General features: G+C 42.1%; 1 protein-coding gene across 3 annotated transcripts in view; it reads left to right on the top strand.

Moving 5' to 3' along the window:
- The window catches only part of TMEM255B (transmembrane protein 255B), a 67634-nt gene extending 42484 nt beyond the window's left edge, over positions 1-25150 (top strand). For 2 of the 3 annotated variants that reach the window (XM_090128412.1, XM_090128420.1), the window contains exons 5-9: positions 7692-7772; positions 11214-11299; positions 13094-13253; positions 19334-19477; positions 24431-25150. In XM_090128412.1, coding sequence (XP_089984538.1) covers positions 7692-7772; positions 11214-11299; positions 13094-13253; positions 19334-19477; positions 24431-24598 — 639 coding nt within the window. In that variant the 3' untranslated portion in view covers positions 24599-25150. The other variant, XM_090128426.1, reaches the window with a different exon arrangement.
- Positions 25151-25484: the final 334 nt, after the last annotated feature.

Below are 25484 nucleotides of genomic sequence, written 5' to 3'. Positions count from 1 at the left end.
GCCCTACACACACCTCTGTGCTGCCTGCCACCACCTATGCCTGCAGCAGCTGAAGGTTCCAGCCTGCTGAGCCTTCATGGAGATGTGCGGGAGTAGCAACTCTTGCTTCTTTAACTTGTTGTCCATGTGCTTGTGAAGACTGGTGGACCTATCCTCTCACATTCATGCCAGGCAAAGTATAGCCAAAAGTCATTGGAAAAAAAAACCCCAACTGTTTGGAGAGGACTTAACCTTTCCTAACAGAATTTTATTCATATGGAACAGGCCTGTCTGTGCACATCATGTACCAATGTGTCAGCTCCTGCATCTGGAGGCCTTTTCCTTGGCTATAGTTGCAATACCAGTCCTGAAATATTGCCCAAATAAAGTGGGACAGAGGCAACCGCTACGAAACAAAGCGGAACAAAAAGGGCACCAAGGAAGTGCAAAATGAGATAGATCCAAGTACGTGTGTTTTCATCCTTGAGAGTATGTAGGTGTTCTGTGTTCTTGCTGGTTTGAAGGAACTGAATGTGAATATCTAGTGCTCCTAAGCATTAAGAGAAAAGAATTCTGTAGGATCAAGTCTTTCAAATTAAATAGAAATCGTGAAAAGATCTCCTGAAAAGCACAACGTGAAAGAAATCTGGTTTGTGAGAGCAAAGAAGTATTTAAGCCATACTGCCTGTTTTTCCTATTCTCAGTGCTGGAGTTGGATTATTTCTGAACAGCAGATGAGACAGGGGAAGTCCCTAGACTGGAGCTTTGCATTTCTGTAAGAAGGTTAGTTCCCAAGTTACATTCACAGGGCACAGAAATTGGGCTGTGAAAGTCCAGAAATAGCTTGTTCTTTCTCTTTTTGTGCTCACCCTTCCAAATCCCAGCTATGCACTGTGTACTCCCTGGCAGCCCAGGACTTGCTATGCTGTTAGTCAAAGCGATGCTCTCAAGAGAACAAAACAGAGAAGAAAAAGTAGGAAGCAAACAGTGGTATCAATGGGAGGAAAATGCAGAAATGAGAAGAGTTAGAGTCACACTTGACAAGCTAAAACTAGACTGGCATTTGGATTCAAAAGCTGACGATGAGCTTGGTGGCAATGAGATAAGAGCTGTTATTATCTCTAGAAAAGACTCGTATGTTGCATAGTCAAAATGTGAAACAGGTAGGAAGTATCAGTAGACTTCATGTTCTTCCTGTAACTTAATATACTTTCCCAACTTACTTCCTTCCTTTCATAAAGCAGAAAAACCAAAAAAGATGCTTTTCCAGCTGCTGTCTTTGACATCTCTCCATAGAGTTAAAGGCTTTATTTTCTATCATCTGGATTTCCTTTCAGGGCTGTCATTTTTGAGAACTTGGGGTTTTGTACAATCACAGCGTTCCAGATTGCTGTCAGCCACAGTCAATTTATTATGTGTTTTGGTATTTGCAGTGAATGCAAGAGAGAGGGAGGTGCCACTGCTAGTTCAGTACTTAGTATCTTAGTACTTCAGTCACTGACTGAAGGAGCAGGCCTGCTCAAGCCAATGAATCAAAGGCCTGGAGCCACAGTCTGGCACTCCTGTAAGATCAGTCCTGAAACAGAAGAAGGAGAAGAGAAGCCTACATTGCCCTGTGGTGATGACAGGCAGCCCCAGCACACTGACCCTTCCAAAAAGGCTCCTTTCCCTGTGCTCCATCCTGCCCAGTGACTCCTGCTGTTGGACTCACGTCCCTCCCCAAGTGCTCTCTGAAATACAGAAGTCATGAAAATAAGGCCATTACTACATAAATTCTAGTGCAGCATATGAGGAATAATGTTTTAATAATTATCTGCAAACATTGTGTACCAAAGTTCAACTTCTCACAAATTAAAGGTAAGGCATTCTGTGGTCTACCAGGAGATTAAAGATTCTCTATCAAGCACAAGAGAAAATATAGATCTTTAAGAAGCTAACTAGTTTATAGTGGTTATTGTAATTAGTTTGTTTTCCATCAGCTGATATGCATTCAGTATTTGGAACGGGATAGTGTAGAGAGGGAGAAGGATATTATTTCTGCTCTTTTCTTGAAATAGTGAAGTTATGCAAGATAAATTGGTTTCTGAAAACCTCTTCTACTCCAGAAATTGCAAACTGAAAGCTGAATTGCACAGTTAGCTAACAGTGAGTAAATGTTGAAAGCAACAGTAAAAAAAAAACAACACCTTGCTTCTGATTTCAGGAGGTATAATTGTGTGCTTCATGTGGGAGTTGCAAGTCTCAGGGGCGCAAAGTAGTGTTTTTTTTCTTGTGTACAGCACTTTCTTGCTGTGGTGTTGAGGATGCTAATGCATACCTTATACTTAAATATTCCTTAATGTCCTCCATGTCACAGCCTATATGGAAGGTGTTCATAACATTTAACAAATATGCAGAAATTCTTTTGGGAATGCATTGAAGGTCTGAGAAACAGTTCTTAACCAGAGAGATATAGAAATGACAAAAGATCTGTAACATTACCTCTCATTACTTGTATAGGGTGGGAGCTAATCTACTACAGTTCATATCCCAAGACCGCAATCCACTCTGTTTGCTTTCCCAGATTGCTATTATGTTGGCACCTTGTTTAATGCGATTCTTTGAAGGCTCTTCGGTCTGTATGCTCCCATGTGCTGCCTCATGCCTTCAGCTACAGTCAGTAAGAGGCAGAATACCCATGCTTCATAGAAACAGTAAGGTTGGAAAAGGCCACGAAAACCATCTGGTCCAACCACCAATCCATTGCCACCATGCCCACTAAACCATGTCACTCTTTCATCTGTTTCTCTAGAAAAGCATATAAGCAGGTTGCCAAGAATATCTCTTTGTTCATACCTGCATGCCTGCTTTCATAAGGTTCACAGAGAGCCTGATCTTGAAAGGAGTGATAATCTCTGGAACATTGAGCTGCTGGCACAAGGCTGAGCTGGCGCTAAAGAATTGTGCTTCAGTTTGCTCTTAGGATTAAACTTGAAAAATCTTGGCAGCTCATCGGATATTCGCTGCCATCTATGCTGTAGATAAAAAAGACCTACAAAAATGTAATAGAGAAAAACAAGTAGAAAATAAAACACTTCAAGTTAATGAGCCACTAAAAACATTAGTCTGATTTTAGACTGATCAGTTTTATTTATATTAATCTTTCAGTTGTGCCTGGACCCGTTTTCTGGTCCCCAGGGCAACCGGTGTGGAAAAGCTCAAGTCATTACTGTTACGTCTCTTAGAGTGACAAACAGAGTGGCAGTGTCCAAATTGCTTATTGGGAATGGTTGTTGGCCCATGCTATTTCAAACCAGGCACCAAAGTTATTTTGGAAGAGTGACATCTTGCCCAAGCCAAAGCTATCACAGGCACAATTCTAACAACCTAATGGGCTGGATAATCAAGTTTCAGGCCTGGGAATGATTCCTGGCATTCTTTAATGTACACTTCTATTGATGTAGCCAGGGAAGCTAACACTAAATAAATACTGCAATTGGAAAAAAATAGCCCTCACTATATAATTATTTCAGTAAATTATTAAGAAAATTATGTTTTATGTCTGTAAAGTGTGGCATAAATTTCAGTCAATACCATTTACGCTACGTCTCCATTTTCAGAAAGCAGACCTATACGTAAAGGAGGTGGAATTTTCCCTATGTTATCCAAAATGCGTGCTCTCCAAGGAAACAAAAACAGGAGTAGAAAAATGGACTTTCCATACCTCAGTTAAAAGCCACACAAAACCATCCTCCAAAGACATAAGGTCAAATTCATCAAAGATACTATTCAAAGAGTACTCTCCTTATTTTCCTTACACAAGTGATGTCTTGCAGTGCTCTCACTATCAAGGAAATGTGTTGCTTTTTTTTAAATTGGTATATGCAGCCAACAAAACCAAAACCCTCTATATTTGGGCTGAATCTTATCTTACTTGGCATAAAGCCTTTCCTCTTACCTGTCTGTTCATCATTCACAGGTTCTAGTACACACGCATGCAAAATATGGAAATAAAAACCATGTAAAAAGATCAGGGAGAGCTATTTTCATCCATAGGGTTCTATTCTGAGGAACTCTGATTTGCCTGCAATTAAGAGAATTACTGGCTATCCATATTTCTTTTGACACAACTAAAAATTTTAAGATCTGCTAATTGTAGCTCCACTGATGTTATGTAGTGGACAAACACAAGCAGGCTGGCCAAAAGAGGGAGAAGTCTGTACAGAAACATAGCTGTGTGCTTGAATTTGTTTACTGTCTATAAAAGTGGTAGTCATCTTCTCTGTTTTGTGTCTGCATATTCAGATGTTTTTGTTATATACGGATACCATTTTTACTTTATGGATGAGTGTGTCTATGTATAACATGCAGATGTAGTCAGATTGCTGTCAGTTTAGGTTTAGAAAATGTTATTTAATACAGCATTTATTTAAATACAAAAATAAGTAGGGATATAATAGGATATTTTTGCTATATACTTCAAAGCCACTGTTAATAGCATGTGTGTGTGTATATATATATGCACTGAAACACATAAATAAAATAGAAAAATAGCTCTGTCATTACTGGTGTTGTATAAGCAGTAGAAACAAGGACTGGTGGCTATCCCATTTTCATACACAGTCTACAGTGAAAAGTATTAAAAGACAAAGTATTTTTGAGCAGTTCATCAAGAATAATGTCATAGCTTTGAAATATGTCTCCTTTGTTTTAAAAGAGGCCAATAAAATCCAACAGGTGCTAATGGAGTGTGACATCCTGTTGGATAATTTTTAAACACTTGGGGAACGTGGTGTCTTATTCATGTAAATGCCTTTGGAGCACTTCTGTGAGTTGGAAATCAAATTGAATCTTCTAACAGTTCAACAGTTCAGCACCCCGAATTTGCCCATATTTAAAAACTGCATACTTTAGGTATTGAGTTCTGTGAATGCCTGTGGAAAAAAAACATTATCTAACCTTTGTTATTTTTACACACCCTATCATCACTCATTTGTTTTGATTTGGAGTGACCAGATTGACTGCATATGCAGATGCATTTAGAAGAAAAGGCTGGACATAGAAAGCTGCTATAGCAGAGCACAGGGCCTGCTTTTCAAAATTAGGTGAATGAAAATGTACACACTTGCTATGACTGTGCATGTAGATATATCAACTGTATTCACAGTGGTTCCTTCCATGACACAGCTCTGATCTTTTTGCTGCATGGCAATATGAAGCAATAATAGCTGGTGTGGCTTAATCAATCATTTCTCTTTTGGGGACAGTGCTGCTTCTAGCACTTCACAAGCACCCGTGGATAAGAACTGCTTTCTCCATCAAAGACCACATTAATAAAAGGACTTAAAAAAAAAAAAAATTAAATAAGAGGAAGGAGGTGTAAAGAGTAGTCAATCTATGTGAGCCAAGAGATTGGGGCTAGGGAGATGGTCTTCCGACATTTGATGGATGCTGATTAGACAGCTTTCTCACCGTTTTTGTCAAGATACAGAGCTGTCACAGAACGTTTGAGTTGGAAGGGACTTTTAAAGGTCATCTAGTCCAACTCCCCTACACCTACAGCTAGATGAAGTTGCTCAGAGCTCCAGACTTTTAATGTCTCCAAGGACAAGAAATACAGTGCATCTCTGGGCAACCTGTGCCAGTGCCTCACCACTCTTACTGTAATAAAAACATTTTTTCTTACATCCAATCTAAATTTCCCTTCTTTTAGTTTGAAACCATTTCCCCTTGTCCTATCCCATGAAAGTGTCTACCCCCTATTTTCTTGTAGCCTCCACTTAGATATTGGCCATCAAAGTGAAATTCCTTTTGCCAGTATACCAAATGTACCAGTTGTTGACCCTCTAGATCCATCCAGCCCTCAAGTAATTTTTGCTCATCAGCAGGGCTGAGGAGAATGCCACCTGATTCCCCATGTCTTTGATCATGTCTCACTTCCAGGATCTTCCAGGATAAAACTGAAGCTTGTTATTGTTGTGGATATGATGGACACCTTTTTTCATGGATTTGCTTTTCATGCTAGAAAAAGCTATTGAACTGCTCACTCTTGTCCCACATCAGCCCCATTTCATCCCCAAGGAATAGATGAATCAGTGCTAGAGGATGACACTCTGTGAAAAGTACAGTGTGGCCTTTGGCTGATCCTATGCTTGCTGTGCTAGTTGAGCAACAGCAATTCTGTTAGCTCTCCCAGTCAGATCTGTCCCTGGAAGTCATGGCTAATGGTTGATGCTTTTCCAGGCCTATGGAAGAATATTGTCCTAGCTCAAGACACATCGTGCTGTTTGTGTGGTATTTACATTTCCTCTTGAGAAAATAATAGTTATTAATGCATTTTTTCTTACACTTGTGTGATATAAATATTTTTGGATGCAAGAAGTTAATCTTTCCCTAACCCTTAGGAAATGATATCCAAATTTTCTTCAGTTTGCTAGAGTAATCAGAGAAGCCAACATGTTGTTGGATGAGCTTTATTCATTGACCTCTCCACATTCCTGCCTAGCTCTGCATTTTTACTGGTATGTATTTTGGGTCAGCAGTTTTATACAGTTCACACTTCATTATCTAACCAATATAGAATACTGAGAAGTAATCATGAAGAGCATAGTTCTTTCTGCAATTCTTAGGTTAGTCCTACATGGGTCAAAAAGCTTTAAAGCTCAGGCTGATGCAGTGAAAGTTAATAGATGCTAATTTCTGCTAAAAAACAAAGTGATCTTTTGCTTCAAAGAAGAAACAGCAGATAGTGAGAATCCTCTCCTCTCTTGGAAGTGATCTGACTGACAGTGGTGATGGCATTTGAGTTCTTTGAAGGTCCAGATCATGACTTGGGACTAGATACGTGTCAAAAAGTTGAAAAATTATTTTATGATAGCGTAAGTCATTCTCACACTTTGGTTTGAGATATATACCAGATCACACAGAACTCTTCAGCTGCCAAATGCTCCCTAGGCAAATATGTTCTTGTCCTGAAACTGGCTGAGGCATGCACCCTCTAGCCTTCAAGCGGCCTTTCGCCAAGTTCAGAAACACGCATCTTTCATCTAGCCAAGGATATTTCATTGTGTACCTCCTTTGTATCAGCTTGTGGGAACTGTCACAGGCAAGACAGAGCAGCAAATACATCTTTTACAATAAGCATAGACAGAAAAGAAGACAAAAACAAATTTGTTCCCCTGAATGCTTTCATTTCTTCATTATTCTTTGTTGTTGTTATTTTTTTGTTTTGATTGGCGGTTTTGAAGTGAATGAAATAAATGGAATGTTTAAAATTTAAAGGTATTCTACCTTGTATCACTATGGACATTGCTGAAATCCCTTAAAAGAAAGTCACGTATCTTGAAGACATATGGTAAATTAATTCTTTGTGCTGGGTAAGAAACTGTACCAGGAAAAGAAGTGACCGGACCATTCTCACAGATTAGTGTTGTTTGACACTGGGGAAGGAAATATTTTAATCCCAGGTGATGTCCTCTCAAGGTAGTTGACGGGGATGGTGAAAAGTAAACAATACTCATATAGCTTAGTGACAAACTGAGGAAGGAAAATGTAACACTGAGGAGATCTTTTCCAGAAAGAAGCCAACACTAGAGTGTGTAAGCTGCTTACCCAACTGTCTGCTTTGGTTCCAGCTTAATGGGGCTGTAAACATCTGGCATGGGGATATGAGACACAGTGCTTTCAAACTTCCTCCAGACTGAGTACTTTTCTGGATATTTTTCTCTTTACAGGAACCTAGACCTTTGTATAACAGAAGATGCCAGTTTTATTCAAGTGGAGTAGGATTCCTATATGATGCCTACCAAACAGAGGTAAACAAAGTCACTTCCTCATATGTTCATTTCTCTTGTGTTTCAAGGGGCTGAGGAGGAGGAAAGCAGTCATTTGAGACTGTCTCTGTGCATGTAGGTTGATGGTAACCCAACTGATTTTCCCTCCCACAAGTGGTCCCCCATCTGCCTGGGCTCTGATGTTTGCAAATCATTACAATCAGTAAGATTTTGAGTCATCATCAGTGTTTGTATTCAACACACTACTCTGGGATTGGAATGATTATCAGTCCACATATATTGTATAAGAGATGTCTGAAATGTTTTTATCACATTGACTTTCTCTGAAGAGGTTTTTGTTGACCTGCATTGTCCAGAAAACTTCAAATATTCGCTGTATTTATCCAGCACGGGCCAAGAATGTCAGTGGTTTGTATGCACTTTTTACTGTCTCAAGGACATTAACATGATATTAAAAGTGCCTATAGCCAAAGGGCTAGCCTCTGGAGAAATCCAGATTTAGTTTCTTTTCCTATTACTCATTTTAATGTTATGGTAATTGATGGGAGTGAAAAGGAAATCAGGCAGAGCAGGATAGAAAACAAACTTAAGAGAAGCCACATATTCATTTGTCCTGTGATTGTGAAAAGGGGTACTGGGAATGCTACTGTTAATAATTCTAGATAGGTTAGCAAAATCTATTACTAACTGAAGCAGTTAATATTACTTTTATCTTACTGTTAAGGCACCCTGCTGTTGTATCCAGAAAATGTGTGACAAACATGTTTCATTGACCTCCTTGCTTCAAGAGCTACCCTGACAAACTTCCAACATGTCAGTGCACATCCAGGCACAGACACATCCCACAGAATGCCTCTGATTCCTCTAATAAGTGTGTAGCTCGGGTCATGCTGACCTCAACTCCCTGCAGGTGACCCCAGCCTCAGTCTTCTGCCTAGACAGACTTTCTTAGCTCTGCATATATTGGAAATGTCTCAGTTTGGGCCACCCTGAACTCTATTCTAGCAAAAAGTCCCCCACAGACATATCTTTTTAAAAATGTGGTTAGTTTGTAATAACATTCTTGTCTGGTTGTCTACCGAGCTGGAGTCAGTGTGTGCTAATTCAGTTACAGATCTGTGGCATTTGAACTTGGCTTTTGCTTTCCTGAAGTTAGCCAGCTGGTGAGCAGGAGACATGCTCTACATTCCAGGCGAACACCAAACCAGGAAGACAGATTGTTTTCTGAGAGTGAGTTTGCTTTTGATTGCCATCTCTAGTTTCTGAGTGGTCTCCAGCTCATGGAGTCTGGTGGATATATGTCTTTTATTTGCTCAAAGCAAAAATGATTAGATTTTCTTGTAATCTCTGTGAGGTGGGAATATCTCTTGAATTGTGCTGTGGGGATAGAGAGACAAAAACAGCCAGAATATGAAAAAGCTAGATGTCTGGTCACTGAAATGGAAAAATAGGTCTTAACATGCAAGATACCCACAAATGGCCTGTTTTCCACCCTTGCTCACACCACACAGAAATTTGTTTATTTTGGTTTATCCACTGATCTCCTAAAAAGGATTGTCTTGCTCTATGCATGTTTTAAAAATGCAGTGACAGAAATAGACAACTACAATAACTCCCTTGGCCAAAAATTTAATACATTCTGAAGCCTCAAAGTAGTGAAATCATTCTATGATTTTGTGTCCAAGATCTTGCCAATTTCCTTCTTTCATCCTTCTAGCCTTCCACAGTCAGAAGTGGCAAACTGGAGAGGGAAAAGCTACTACTTTTTTTCTATCAGAAATGATCCCCAAAGCCATGTACCAGAAAAAAAAAAAAAAAAAAAGCCACATTTTAGCAGCCCTCTCCATCTTACAATATACTCTGATCCCAACCACATGTGTGATGGAACAGGAGTATTTTAGCTATGTGAGTCCTAGGCCATTTTGTCTGTGGACAGAGGCTCAAAGCCAAAGTCTTGTGTTCTACTCAGTGCAAAAGTATTAGAGCCTTCAAACAAAATGGCCTGGGTAGCAGATACATTGGTAGGGTCTGCTCCAGGATCAGTTTTCAAAATGCTTTGAGAAATAGCCATGTGATATTTCAGTTACTTCTGAGGTGGATCTTGATTACTCTGAGATAGTCATTGACATGTGGTTGCAATTCAAATTGGAACCATCCTTTCATAATCTAACTTCCATTTTGGATTAAAACAGCTGCTTTGTACTGGAGGCTAACCATACATTTAGCCTTGTCCTGGGCAGCAAAGCAATCCCAAGGTATCATTTTATCTTCCTTTTAGTTTTATCACCCTTCTAACTTCACTGTTCAAACAAACTGTGCTAAGCTCAAGTTGGCAAGTCTGAGATCAGCAGCAAGGTGAACTTTCTCTGGTGCTGATAGTCGTGTAAGACCTTCCTTTCTGCCAGGAGCAAACACATGAGGACTACAGGCTCATTGACAATGGCAGTTTTCACACTAAGAAAGATGTGTAGATCCAAACCTCAGGAGCTGAGAAGCATGGGGTAATATTTGTGAAGACTGTCTCATAAAGGAACGTATTCACGGCTAAGCAGGAATGAGAGGAAATGACAGAAGCTTCTCCAAAGCTACCTAAGCAAGGTATTTCTGCTCCATCATTATGAGGAATTTTCCATTCAGTAATCCATTTTATATGGCAAACAAAATACTTCTCAGCTGTTACAGCAGTTTTTTTCTGTCAAAAATATAGAAAAATGTATTTTCTGTCCTGCTAGCTTTTAAAACATAACAGTTCTCCAGGATTTCAAGCACAAACTAAAGAACTCAGGAAAAAAAGAGAAAGCCTTGCATATAAAATATTTCAGTTGGTCTGTAGAGCCAAATAGAAGATACATACTTACCATACTTAAGGATTCATTAAAAGGATTTCTTGTCTGGATTGAGAATGGCTTATGTGTCTACCTTTATTGCACTAACATCTGCCCAGTCCGTGCAGCTCCTACTCACAGAAATAAATATTCTCATCTTTATATTCATGAGCCTGCAAAATAAATCTTTTTGGCTTTATATTCAGGAGTCTGCTGTGAATGGTAGTTATTTGCTGGAGTGCTTGGATCTTCTGTGAGTGGTTTTGTTTGTGGGTTTGGAGATCGTTGCTGTTGTTGTTCTTAATTATTTCCTTTCCTTGGGAGGATGTTACTGACAGGCAAGAGCTCCCATTTACTAGAAACTGGCATTTTTGCCCATTTCCTGAATGGAAAGGAGTGTATATGCAGTGGCTTACCATAGTGTCCTGTTCCCAGGACACATTGTCACTGCTGTAGGGATCGCTGGGATCTCTGGGTTTTAGCAAAGTAGTGTGGAGCACTGTAACAGTGACTGAAAACGTTGCTGAGCCCCGGCACATCGTCCTTCTGCTTAACAGTAAGTGACAGGGTCAGTATGGTGACTTGTATGTTGCACTGAAACACTGAGATTAAAAGTTGGTCTCTTCTTTTTTGGCAGGTGACTTGTTATACCTTAAACACCAAGTGCCAGCTGAAAATAAAGAGTAACACGTGCTATTGCTGTGACCTGTACAACTGTGAGAAGTAAGTACCTGTGTGCAGTCAGTGGCCTCTGAGAAATCCCTGGTTGTTGGTCCTTCCGCATCAGAAATGGGGAAATTTCCCATTGGGTCTGGAGAAGCAATGCAGGGGGCTTGCATGCTGAGTAAGTCAGTTCCTTGGTCACTGGTATCCAGATGTCAATGGAAAGGAAAGATGTTATCTGTTGGTGTAGTCATTTTTTTAAGTATATCAATAAGCTCTTTGCTGTGTGATCAAATCCAACCACTCTGGTTGGATAGCTCTGTCAAGATTTAATGGTGATTTTGCAGTGCAGTTTTCTCACTAGATTTAATTAACTGTTTCGCCTACCAAAATGGGGAAAACAAAATGAATAGAAACACAGGAGGCCATATATAGAAATCACACTGCAGGCAAATGCAGAGTTTTTTTGTTATCAATAGCTTCTGTATGCATAGGATTTTACTGAGTTGCCATAGGATAGATACAGAGGGTCTTGTAAATGTTTCCTGAAGCTGTTCATATGACTTCATCATTACTGAAGTATGAGAAGCCAGGAGAGGAGAAGGGAGGAAACAATATCCTTTGTAAGGATATCCTTACAAAGATCAGCAGAAGGCTATCACAGAGTTGCCATGCAGCCATTTACCAGGAGTACAGCAGTGGTTAGGAAAACTACATCACAGCCAAGTCCAGGGGTTTATAATGGGGAATAGAAGTGGAATGAACTGACACAACTGTCTGGACACCTAGAATGTAGATTCCAATGGCAAGCAGCATCATGACTTGCCACATATAAGAAGCCAAAGAGAATTTCCTGGAATGCAAGTTCTGCCACATTCGTTCTCCATACAGCTCAGGATCATGCACTTATCATGCCTCTGTAACCAGCTACAGTTCACAGAGTCCCTCTTCTTTCTTTTCCTCTGTGTATTTCACATCTTTCTTCCTTCCCATGTCTCCTGTTCTATCTTGTATTTTTTTTTTTTCACATATAACCAGCTCTGAGTAGCCTCAGTCCTCTGTCAGCCTTGACCAGCATGCTACCAGACGTATAATTTCAGTGTATGACAATGAGGCTGGCAATATGAGGTAATTCACAAGATTTATGCATGAAAGAGTTGCTTTTGCCCAGCACTAGGGCACGTACTGAGAAGAATGGCAGGAAATTCTTTTCAGGTTTTGCAGTAGAACATTTCTCAATTTTAGCAAGGCTATGAGGATTGACTCCACAACATGCCTGGATTACAATAACCATTGCAGTGTAGAAATACAAACAAGCAAATTTCTGGGTAGTATAGTCCATAGTTTGAAGGCACATCTTTATACTGTACTTTGTAGCATCTGTTAGTTTGGAACTGCAGACACCATAAACAAATGTGGTCAGCTGGCAAAGTCTCCCTTCCTGTGGTTGAATTAATGCTTGAGCAACTTGACAGAGATGCCAGCAGATTTCCAGGTGAACTGGAAAAAAAAGCTATGCTGAGCATGTTTTAGCTAGTAGCTAAATAGCAAGGGCAGCACCCATAACAAGGTTATCTTTCTGTTCAGAGGCACTCAGCAAAGAATTAGGATACCTTGCTTGTGCCAACACTGATCAGCTTAACTAGAGCTGGTATTTGTAGAACTAAATGTCTAGTGGTTATTTTAGCCAAGCAGAGCTTTCTTCAGTTCATCCGAGCATTGTTAACATCCATAGATGGGAGTGTGGATTAAGTGTTTTGCCAGAGAGGAAAGTAAGCAAGAGGGATTCAGATCCTCTGGTTCTCTTCGTTTTGTGCAAAACACAGCAGTGACGCTGTCTGCATTCCCTTTCAGCTCAGAGCAGTCCTCCAGCTACTACGAATTTCTTGGAGTGAGCAGCTGTCAGGATGTGGTTCACCTGTATAGGCTGCTGTGGTCTTCCACAGTCCTGAACATCATCGGGTTGTTTCTGGGGATCATCACAGCAGCCATTCTTGGAGCATTTAAAGACATGGTAAGGCTTACAGTTTTTTACCTTCTGTAATGACTTCTGCGCTTGTTGACCTTATCAAGTGAGTTAAAAACCAAGCATCAAGTACACAAAAGAGGCACTTTAAACATGTTTCCTGTGCGGTCTGGGAGTCTGGAGCCACATATTTAGGCTAAGCAGTTGCCAGCTGCTCACAGCTAAGTAGGTCAGGTCTGGTCAATATGTGAGTGGATAGGGAAAAACAGGCGTCTGCATGAACAGATGCTGGCACTTCATTTGTGACATCTTTTTTTTTCTTCTAATTCAGCACTGAACATGTGAGCAAGAGCAGAGCTAAAGGTTGCAAGTTTGTAGATAACATAAAACTAAAGTCCTTAGTGTGATGATTTATGTACTTGTTTTCCAAGAATAGGGATTAACACTGAAGGACCTGTCACAGAATCACAGAATCACAGAATTGCCAGGGTTGGAAGGGACCTCAAGGATCATGAATCTCCAACCCCCCTGCCACACACAGGGCCACCAACCATTCCACCTAATGCTAGACCAGGCTGCCCAGGGCCCCATCCAATCTGGCCTTGAACACCTCCAGGGACGGGGCATCCACAACCTCTCTGGGCAGCCTGTTCCAGCACCTCACCCCTCTCTCCGTAAAGAATTTCCCCCTGACGTCCAACCTAAATCTCCCTTCCCTCAGCTTAAAACCATTTCCCCTTGTCCTGCTGTCACTCACCCTTTCAAAGAGTTGATTCCCCTCCTGTTTGTAGGCTCCCTTTAGGTACTGAAAGTCTGCAATGAGGTCACCCCACGGCCTTCTTTTCTCCAGGCTGAACAAGCCCAGCTCTTTCAGCCTGTCCTCATAGGGGAGGTGCTCCAGCCCCCTGATCATCTTCGTGGCCCTCCTCTGGACCCTCTCCAACAGCTCCCTGTCTTTCTTGTACTGGGGGCTCCAGACCTGGACGCAGTACTCCAGATGGGGCCTCACAAGAGCAGAGTAGAGGGGAACAATCACCTCCCTGTCCCTGCTGGCCACCCCTCTTTTGATGGAGCCCAGGAAGTTTTTAATCATAATAATTATTTTCAGGTTACATTAATCTCCTCTGTTGTTTCACTGAAGACTGACTGTCTCTAACTGCTCCCTGTGCCACAATGATACATGCCACTGCTTTCAAAAGAGGCTGTGTGTGAGGAGAGATGGACCAGTGAAGTGACTCCCAATGGGGTGGGCACTCAGAAGCATAGATGATCCCCCACCCAAAGGGCTTCTGAACTGAGCAGGTGGAGGTGTGGGGATAGGGCTGAAGCTCAAGAGCAGAAGTGTTGTGTGAGAGCAGCAAATGTCTGCTGGTGACAGCAGCAAATTTCTTGTGACTATTCACATGGAAGAGAAGTAAGAAGAAGGATAAAAGGAAAGAAGAGAGAGATGAAGCAGGGAGTAGTATCCCCTTTGTGGCCTTCCTGCATTTCTGGAGCATCACCTGCCAGAAGTGACAGATGGTTAGATGCTCTAGGCATCCTCTCTTTACAAAAATATCTTCCACTAACAGCAGCAAGTTACTGCTCCTTGCTGGAGATAGTGAGGCAGCCCTGGAAAATGGGTGGTTGCAAAGGGTAGGAGGAATCTCAGAGAAGACATTTCACTGTGTTGCTCTGCAGCGTGTTATCTGGAGTATGAGCTACTAAAAGCTCAAAACTGATGGCAGCTGAATCTTCTTGTTCTGGAAGTTGTGATGGCAGCCCTTTCATCCCTGTGCCCTACTATCTGTGCTTCTACCTCTGTAGAACAGGTCCCTCCCTTCTGTGATACCCAAGTGCAGGAGCAGATTGAGAAGAAAGGAACAGGATGGGGCAGAATTATAGAATCATTAAGGTTGAAAAAGACCTTTAAGACCAACCATCAATCAGCTTATCACCACCATGCCCACTAAGCGGTGTCCCTTGGTGCCACATCCACACAGTTCTTGAACACCCTCAGAGACAGTGACTCCACACCTTCCCTGGGCAGCCTGTTCCACTGCATCACCAAAGAGTTGCCTACTGTCTGCTGCCTTGCAACCAGCTGGCAGCAGAAGCTTACAAGGAACCTTAAAACCATGCAATAGGGCCATATGGATTATCTGAAATTTTCCTTTGCTAAAAGTTCGCAAATGTTTGCACCTTTCTCTAACTCAAGACAAGCAATCATAATGAACTTTTGCGTGTTATCGATGTGCAACTGATCCTTTGTGTCCATCCTTTGGGTCCATCCTTTGTGTGAAGGGACCTTTGCAAGGAGTTAATAGCAAACTGCAGCTAGTTAGGTGTGAACAGCTACAGCTGCATGAGAGAAGCTTTTTCAGTGCTTCTTGCTGAGGAAAATGAGCCAGGGCTATTAGTTCTCCCCTGAGATGTGGAAAGGTATGGAGAGCCAGACTGCACCCATGAAATCTGCCTTGCATCAGCCCAGGCTTAAATGGGATTTGGGCTGAAGCTTTGTAGCAGGAGTGAGCTCCAGCCCAGGCAGATCTCAGTGCTGCAAGGAGGTATCACTGTGCTGCTCCTAAGGGACAGCAAGCTGAAGGGGGTCTAATGGAGGGGGCTCCAAGTAGGAACTTGATCTGATAAGCTGTTTAATATCTCCTCTGCAGCAGGAGCCAAAAAAACGGCTCATTAGCTTAAGGAGAATTTATGTTGATCAGCCCAGCACAGGATGCATGCTGTGTTTGTGAAAGAGTTACTAAAGGATCAATCCAAAATGAAATAACTATTCCTTGCTCCAGATCATGCTTTTTCAGCGTTCTTTTGAGGTACAGACCATATCAGCTTTGCTCATGTGCCGTTTGCTTTAATTATGAAAGGGGTAACACGTAGGGGGCCAAGAAAACATCAAACATAAGAGGGAGAGAAGGGAGCATGGGTCTGAAATAAGAAAAGGCTTCAAAACATGTGGGAGGACAATTGTCTTTCTTTCAGCATGTCACTTGCAGCTTAATGCAGTGCCTAAGGGCACAGCTCTGAGGTTGGCTTCCAGGAAACACACGGCTGGCCAACCACTCCAACAAAACATCGTGTTTATCTTTGCGGAATGCTGGCAGCTGAAACATGCTGCAAGCAGACAGTTTGCAAAACAGTAGTTGCTTCTACACCCATCACATTTTTGATAGAAAATAAATATTCTTATGGTTTTCATTCCTGTCACACATTCTCTGCAGACCCTGGCATGCTCCCTGTGGCTTTGCTGTGTGCCACAGAGCTGTGCTGACCCAGGAAACACTCTATCCTCTTCTGAGCCCTGGGGTATCAGCTCTCCGTAGCCCCTGTGCCACTCTGGGGCTGTTTCCTGTGATTTGCTGGAGTATCCACAGTAGTTGTGTCAATACCTTCCCTTTCAGGTGTACCTTGTGCATGGATATGAGACTCAGGCTAGGAGGTTACCTTAAGGTCATCTTAAACAAAAGCAAATGAAGATATAATGTAAATAGAAGTATCCAAAATGATAAAATATCTTGAACATTTCTTATGTTTGACAGAAATGCATTTCTTATGTTTGACAAAAGCGCATGAAAAACTTTACCTGCTATTACAAAGAGTTAACTAAAACATCTCCCTTCCCTGCCCTGGTATTCATCTGATGACTTGGAGATGTTTTCCTGACACACCTTGCCAAGGAATCTGCCTGCCTTGAGTTTAGGGTTGCATTCATCTGAATGACCTCTGGTCCTGGAGGAGTATGTTGCTCTTTTTTTAAAAAAAAAATTATTCTCCTTGAAGTCTGAGCAGATGAAATATCATTCCTGTCACCCCTCTCCTCTTCTTCTTTGACCCTGCACATAGCAGGGAGGTTGAAAGTAGATGATCACTGTGGTCCTTTTCAACCCAGGCCGTTCTATGATTCTGTGATTCTTCCCTTACCTCGTGTCTTGCAAGAGAAGGTGCATTTTGATGTTAAAAGGAATTGTTTCAGCTTAAAACGTCTCCACCTACCCTTGTATTGTGGTTTAACCAGCAGGTGGCTCAGCATCACAGAGTCATTCTTTCTCTCCCCCTTCTCAGTGGGATTGGGGGAGGGGAGAATGGGAGAGAAAAACGAAGTAGAACTCTTGGGTTGTGATAAAAGCTATTTACTAAGAGAAAAAGAAGAGGGGGAAAAGAAGATAATAGCCATGACAATTATACATGTGCTTATTATACAAGTGATGTACAAGCAATTGCTCAACACCCCCCAGCTGATGCCCAGCTAGAACCCCAGCAAATGGAAGTGAGTGAGATGCTCCCATTGCCTTCAGAACTCTCCTTCCACATGACACCATATGGTATGGAATATCACTTTGGCCAGTTTAAGTCAGCTGTCCTGATTCTGTCCCCTCCTGGCTCCTCTCTTGCCCCCAGCCCTTTGCTAGTAGGAACTGAGAAACTGTAATGACCTTGGCTTTCCACAACTGCTCAGCAACATCTTGACATGTCTGTGTGTTATCAGCATTGCTTTTCTTCTACAAACAAAACACAGCATCATAGCAGACACTGTGAAGAAATGCAATTCCATCTCAGTTGAAGCAAAACACATTGTATGTCACATGACTGATTTATCATAGCACCACTACTAGAATACTTGATATCAGCATCTAACCAGCCTCAATACCTGCAAGTCATCACTGGCTCCAAGCTAACAGCCTGGATCAGTGGATTTGGGGTGGTTGACTCTGCAAACCTGTCCCCTAGGACTGTTGTAATCTTTGCCCCTAGCAACTGGAAAATGCTGGTGCTACAGTTGGAGAGAACATAAAAGGATTTAGAGGGGTTCCAAGAAAAAGGAACAACTGTATTCACTCATCAGGGTTTGTAAAAAGGAGATGTTTTGTATCTCGAAGATGAGAGACTTGTTGTCTCTTATAAAATAGGTCTTCTGCTTTCGGGGACAGCCTTTCTCTGTGCCAGCTCCTGGGGTGCTGAGTTTCTCCAAAGAGCCTGGACTGCCAGATGATTTCATGCAGTACACCAGTCACCTAGATGATGTTTTCCATCTGCAAAAAGAATGAATGTACCCTTCCTATCTCAGTTACAGCGCTATGCTATCTCTGAAGGATGCTGCTGTTCATGTCTCTCATAGATAAGTCTGAAAGGAAATGCCAAAAAAACTCCTGGCTGCTGCTTTCAGTATTTGTCTTGTAATCACCATATAAAAGAAAATTCCATGCTCTCATGTAAAGGAATCTGCTAATAAAAACAAAGGAGAGGAGAGAAACCACTGGGTTTGTCACAATTTGCAAAGCAGAGGGCCATTAAGATCTTTATCAGAGCTCTGTCATCCTTTGCAAATGGTTATGTAGCATAAGGTTTTAGGAACACAAGTCACAGTCACATTCAGCTTTTTATTTTGCTTATTGTTGTTGTTGGGTTTTGGGTTTTTTTTTTTTCCCCTAATTTAATTGGTTGGTATTCAGCGAGCTACTACTTCTTCCTGCAAACCTTATCGCAGACTGCAGTTAAAGGGCATGCCAATAGAGTGATGAGATATGATAAAGGAGTCAGTTGAGTTCTGATGCAAATGATCATCTCTCTTGATTTTGTGCAGCAGAAATGAGATAAGCATATATGGGGTGGTGCTGCAGAGCCAGAAGAGAACTCCATTTCACAAGTGAGTGGGACCTGTAAAAGAAAAACAGGTGCTGTGGAAAGAGAGGTTTTTGCAGAACAGTGTAGGAAAGCTGAGAGAGGGATCAGCTAGTAGCTATTGGAAAGAATCTGCAGCAAAGTGTGAAGGACTGGGTGCTGGAGTGGATAAGAGGAAGCAGTCAAAGCTGTATGCTGCACTTTTCAGGGTGTCTCTGGTCTGGAGTTCTGCCAATGCTTCTGTAACTGCTGTAGGGAAGCACCCGCTGTCTTTTTTCCAAGGAAAGAAGATTAAAATAGCCATGCAATTCTGGCCAGAAAATTTATTCCAGATACAGCCTCCTCTCATTCTGTTTACCATTTCTTCAATTATTTTAAATTATTTTAATTTACTGGTTCACACTGGAAAATCGGGAGTTGTTAAACTGTAATATCATTTGTGGTGTTGGGACCAGTTACTGCTCCGGACCTCTCTGCACAGTGCTGATTAAATTGTTGTTTTCTATGCTCAACAGGTACCTATGTCCCAAATTGCTTTCAGTCCTGCACCACCTCCTCAGATCCTGTACAACCCTGCCCAGCAGATCCTGACATATGCTGGATTTTGTCCTTCTGCAGCAACAATTTCTACATATCCATCCTATCCATTGCCCCTTCAGGTATAGTACAAAATGGCATCCTTCTTACTCCATCAGAAAACCTGATTTTCTGAGCCATTAACCTGAGCCATTACACAGTGCCATCTCTGCAGTGGTAAATCTTGGCTTGTGAAGGGTCTGGAGCAAGGCCAGGAGGCTGGATCCCAACTCACAGACTTGCCTCTATGATCATTTAGCCTGGATCTAGGTCTCATGTCTGTTCTTAGATCTCACATTCTCTCTAGTCATCCTGTGGACTCTGCCTGTTGACTCTGCCTGCTGAGTGTGGGGTTAGAGCTGCATTGCAGCAGTCACAAAAGTGAAAACAGCTCTTATGCTAGGCTAGATTAAGCAGAAGCAGAGGCATCTGCATCAGTTATATATGCCTTAGCCTACATTATTTTTAGTATGGGAAACAAAAAATGAGGACTCATCAGATGGAAAGAAACCAAGAGAGGGAAGCAAATAAAGGTCTGAAAAACTAAGTGATATAGGAATGGTTTTGGCTGGATATTAGCAACCATTTCTCATCAGACAGTTTTAGTTGCACCAGTACAGATTTCAGTGGCAAAACAGACCAGAAAGAGGAAGTGTTTTTAGACACCAAAGAAAATTCAAATGTCATGGAATGTTGTGAAAGAGTACAAATGAGGGGTTAGGAACGTTGTCCTTCAGCTGCTGTTAAACACTGGTAAGTCCTGCCCAGAACTGGCCTAGAAAATGCAGTGAGTGATACTGAGGACGTTGTTTGATTTTTTTTTTGCCCTCATAGCCTGGTGACAAGAGGCCTCCTGACCCTTCTTTACCAGAGGAGTTTGAACCTTCATAGCCTGCCCCTATTCCAGCTGACTATCAAATAGCTTCAGTGGAAAATGCACCATTCCTACTGCCAGGGACCCTCTCTAGAGCACAGGCAAAACTAATTCCCTCCACAGAGGGTCTTGGCAGTGTGTGCCACGAGCCAGATGCCTCACATCTTCAGAGGGCTGTTGTAGAAGGTAGTCCACGCTACAGTGGCTCCCTGCTTAATGTGAGAATTATTAAAATTTATCTTTTCGGACACATCTCTCTCCCACTACACAACATTTAGGCATCTGTACCTAAGCAGAGTTTGGGTTGTGATCTGGGGGCTGACACATGCCCTGCAGGCTCAAGCTGGTTTCTGTATCTCCCTTTTGTCCCTCCCTTGCAGAGCTGACTCCTGGCCATGGCAAGGTGTTGGGCCTGGCACAAAAGGTCGTGGTCATGGCTGTGCTCAGGCAATGCAGCAAAGAGTGAGCAAAGTGAGATGAACACAGAGGTGAATTGGTAAATAGCTGAACGCACTGAGACACTAGAAAAAACTGTAAGCATTTTTAGATTTGTACACTGCAATAAGGCTGATGTGTTCATCCAGTGACTTGTTATACTTTGGCTGTGTACCTATAGACCATTTTGTAATGCTTCTCAATAGAAAGTATAGCATATTTAGTATGAGTGGGCTGTAGAACAGCTACCTGCAACCTCCTGGGCCACATCTGTTCAGGGCAAATGACCAACCACACCGGTGAATTGCTAGCCCCCTCCTGGTATGGCTTCGGTCCAAATCACTTAACAATCTCAACACTTACGAAGGGCTCAGGATTCAGCAAGGGCAATGGACCATGCCTGGTTGGAAGAGTGCATAGAGACATTCACACTGTTTTGGTACTAAGAGTTCAGCTGTAGGGATGTGATATGTTCTGTGCCAGTTGGCTTCACAACCAAAGAACAGTCCTTGGCACATTGTATTTATTAACAAAATGAGGAAGCACTTTTGCAAACTGTTGGTTCGGAGAAAAAAAGAGTACACCCAGAAATCTTGTTTTGTTTGCTTTTAGCTGAAAAGCTGTGCTGTTCGGCAGAGTTCAGTTAGCATGTAGCCAAGAGTAGAGAGAGAAGGGGATAAACAGACAAAAGCAAGCAGTGAAGCTGAAAAAATGCATGTAAGTAGTCCTGAGGATCGATTGGAACTGCTCAGTCCTTTGTCCACTGACAAACAGAAATATTTATCCCAAATTCTTAATTGCATTCCAAAACTAGCACTTAAACACTCCCCCCCCCCCCCCCGCACAAGTTTCTACTTCTTCTAAGAAGCGTGTTGTTTATCTTCTCTTCCCTTCCTGACACTCAGAGGTGGACATCACCAGCTGTCTCCAAGTCAGGAGAGGTTAGCAAGAAGTGCAGGGCATCCAAAAGGGATAGCACTTAATCCTTTTCTTGGAAGAAAGAAAGAAAAAAAAAAAAGCAAGCAGTCTTAGTGTATGTATAAGCTAATTATGTTGTACTTTGGAGACAATTTCTGCTTCAGTATAATGCAATATTTATGAGGTATCATAAACTTACTCAAAGTAACAAAAAAGTGAATGTGAGAAACAGACTTGATTTGCAACAGCCAAATGCTCATACAACATGCTCATCCATTGAGAGCTGTGGGATGACCCCATAGGGCTGGAGGCCTTTACAATACTTCTTAGTGCCCTGTTGCTACATTCAGACCTTCAGAAGCCCTCCTTAGCTGGTGCTGGTCCTTAAGGCAATTGAAGAGTCTGGGACTACTGTGATTAATGTGGCTAAATGCAGGGGCTGTTGGCTGAGATCTAGTGCTGTGTGATAATGAGATCAGGTAGCCACCTGGTACTTGCTGCTGCTTTACGAGGGTCCAGGTCTCAACGTCCCTATACCATATCAGTGTGGATGTCTGGCATGCTGCATGGCACCCCAAAAGGGTTAGACACTGATGTGCAGGCAGCTGAATGTAGCTCTAGATGTCTGCAGTATAGGAGACTCCATCTGAGTGGATCTGTTCACCTGGGTGGTGACGTCATTGAGACCTGAATGGAGACATCAAAATTCAAGGCTGAACCCTGTATCCTATATGACAGCAATACAGTTACCTAATGGTATTACAGCTAAGGTGGCCTCAGGTTTGCTAGACAGTCATAAAGGACTGTCTCATGGCCAAAGGTCTACACAGGCCTTGCATGTACTTTTGGAGCAGCACACAGAGGCCTGGTGAGGAAGGCCCCAAGATGCACCTTTCTTTCTCTGCATTCCCTTTGGCTGCACACCATTCCTGCCTTTCATGCTGACTTGCACCTGCCCCAGTTAAGTTAGGGACACACACATGGTGGCTCATGGCAATAAAAGAAACAAACTTTCCTTCAGCTTAGAATTCACCTAAGAATTGATCAGGTGTGGTTAGTTTAGTGGGGAAAGGGGTAGATGGACAGTTGGACTAGATGATCTTGGAAGTCTTTTCCAGCCTTGGCAGTTCTGTGATTCTATGGTATGTTCCTAGTGCTCGGCAGAATCCAGTATCACTGAGTAACTGCTTGCTGGAAAGGTGAACATTCTTAAAAAAATAATAAAAAATCACACCTTCGTGTGTTAGTAAATGCTTAACTTACCTCACACTCTGTCCACAAGCAGAAACCAGAAAATGCGAATAAAAAGAGACAACAGGAATGCATTTTGACAAAGCTGTAATCAGCGGTTCTTTCTTTTACTGTGGCATGTGATAACAAAATCACTCAGTTCTTACTGGAACAACTCACACAACCAGTCTTAGTCAGAGAGCTGCCAGCTGGTCAGGTAAATGATTAGCTGTGTGGGGGCTGGAGGTGATGACAGTGGTATGGTTGTGCCAGCCATGCCTGCCAAACAAAGAACTCATTACAGAAGCACTGCCAGGCAGATGTGTGGAAACGGTGGATGCAGTTTGAGGGTGAGAAAAGCAACAACTACAAAACAAAAACAAAAACAAACCAGAAACCAAACCACATTAAGCCCAACGTTTGGAGCTGATCTAGCCAGCAGGTCTTTGGGTATTAGCTCCACTGCCTCCTGGATAATGGTGGTGCATAAACACCCTTCCTGCCTCAAAATCTTTTTTCTCACTAGAAGTCACACTGTAGTACAAATGCAGCACTTTTCCTCTCCATGGGAGCAGCCCCGAGTCCTGCAAAGAAGCTAGATGGGTACTGTGGCATGGGGACTGGTAGCCCTGGGTGGCTCTGAGGTGCCACCAGCCAAGTTATCAGCCCTGGTATCATTATCTGGGTGATGTATAGCATTTTTTTGGCATGGTAATTACCCAAGACAGCACTGTTTTCTTGCTTGGATTTTTTCATTTCCCTTGAAATAACAGATCCATGATTACTATTTTTTTTTTTTTTTTTTTCTAAATTCCAGGCACTTTAGGCCTGAACCTGAGGGGAGCTGAGCACAACTCTTCTGACGAAGCGCATGGACTGGCATGTGTTGGCATGTGAGGGGAGGAGTGAAATCCTGCCCCTCTTGAGATAAATGGCAAAAGTTGGCTTAAAGTAGTAGTAGGATTGTATCCAAAACTGTAATTCTTGGATGCATCCTTAAGTTTTAACAAACTCTGGTTGTTACTCAGCATGGGCTGTTTCCTAAGGTCATTTGTCATGCCTCTTTCCAGCCAAAGCCCCATTATAACTGAGACAGCTGAAAGAGCTACAGGGAGACACATGCCTAACTGTAAATTTGTTCATAAGAGAAGTCTGCATTTGGCATAGCAGTAAGACCCTGCATTTAAGCAAGTATTACAACTCTGAGACAACTTAAATGTCAGAGTGATGCCTGAAAACTAGCAGCTACACATAACTTGATCAGCCAGTTGGGTGCCATGCCTCACCCAGGAAACCTGCAGAAATTACTGTTCTGTTCTGTTGCTTAGCTGTATGCACAATGTCTATTAAAAATGACTTGGGTTACAGATGGAATCTGTCTTCTTTCACTATAAACTGTATTTGCTACCCTTAAGCAGGTGTTCGGAGTGCTGTGCTGCAATGCAAGAGAAAATTAACCATGGGCCATACTGGATAATACTTACCTGATAATACTTACCTGACTTAACTGACAAACAACTCAGAGCTGCAAAACGGGGTCATAATTCTTTATTGAATATTTTTCTTTGTCTACATACAGCCTGCCAGCAATTTTCCAGGAACATCATCTACTGACATTTCTTTATCAGAAGAAACTCAGCCTCCATCTCAGTCCAGCTCCAGCTACGGTCTTCCCCCCAATGCTCCGCCCCTCTATGCGCCGACTTACTTCTTGCCTGGAGAAAAGCCTCCACCATATGCACCATAGGACCAAGTATTTTATTTGAGGTAGTTAGCAGGCATTGTTTTTAAGAAACCTTTGGAAACCCTGCGCTGTGCAGGCACTAGACTTTCCAAAGAAGCCACTACAGAGTGTGTTACAGCCACTCTGCTTTTAGGCACATCTCACTAAGCAGAGCAGAAACCTGGAAACATCAGGGCAGGCTCATCACCAGTGGGGTGACAGGTCACCACCCAGTCTGCCTGAGGTCAAATGCAGTACTGCTTTCTACTTACCATGAGTTTTTTCCTTCTCCCTATACTGCAGAGTGGTTTTCTTCCAGAGGAGAATTGAAGAAAACACTCTGGATACGTGCTCTGCTTTCATAAACCAATATAGAAGAGTTTTAGTTTGTGTTGTCTGAATGAGTATTCTGGAGCCCTACGAGTCAATTGCTTTGGGTAGAAAGAGCCTAGGTGTTTGTGTGCTTGTGGTATTTATTTAAGAACCCTCTTTGGTGAAAGTGTTGTACCAATAAAAAAAGTGTGTCAATTATTTTCCAATAAAATTGACTGTGTATATTTATGCTGCACCTAAGGCTGTTATATTTATGAAGACAGAAGAAAGAACAGAGGGAAATTCACTATACTGAATAGTTCCCTCAGTTTCAAACAGAAAGGTGAATTTTACTGGATTTTTTTTATCTGTACCTTGTGCCAATCTAGTCTGCATAGTAAAATGCTATGTCAGCATGCTGAAAATGCCATTTCCAGACAGATACTTAATCTGCACCTTAGTATTGGAATTAATTCCTTCCTAGTCAAAAGAGGATCACAACCAAAGCCACTCTATGTTAACTCCAGTTATTTATTTTTAAGCTTATCAAGTGCTGGTTCAGTAGTTCTGCAACCACATTCAGCTCTTTCTCAACTGG

Source organism: Phasianus colchicus, chromosome 1 (assembly GCF_987193195.1).
Source record: "Phasianus colchicus chromosome 1, bPhaCol1.hap1.1, whole genome shotgun sequence".
NCBI classification, from domain to species: domain Eukaryota; kingdom Metazoa; phylum Chordata; class Aves; order Galliformes; family Phasianidae; genus Phasianus; species Phasianus colchicus.
This window is presented reverse-complemented; position numbering and strand designations above follow the sequence as displayed.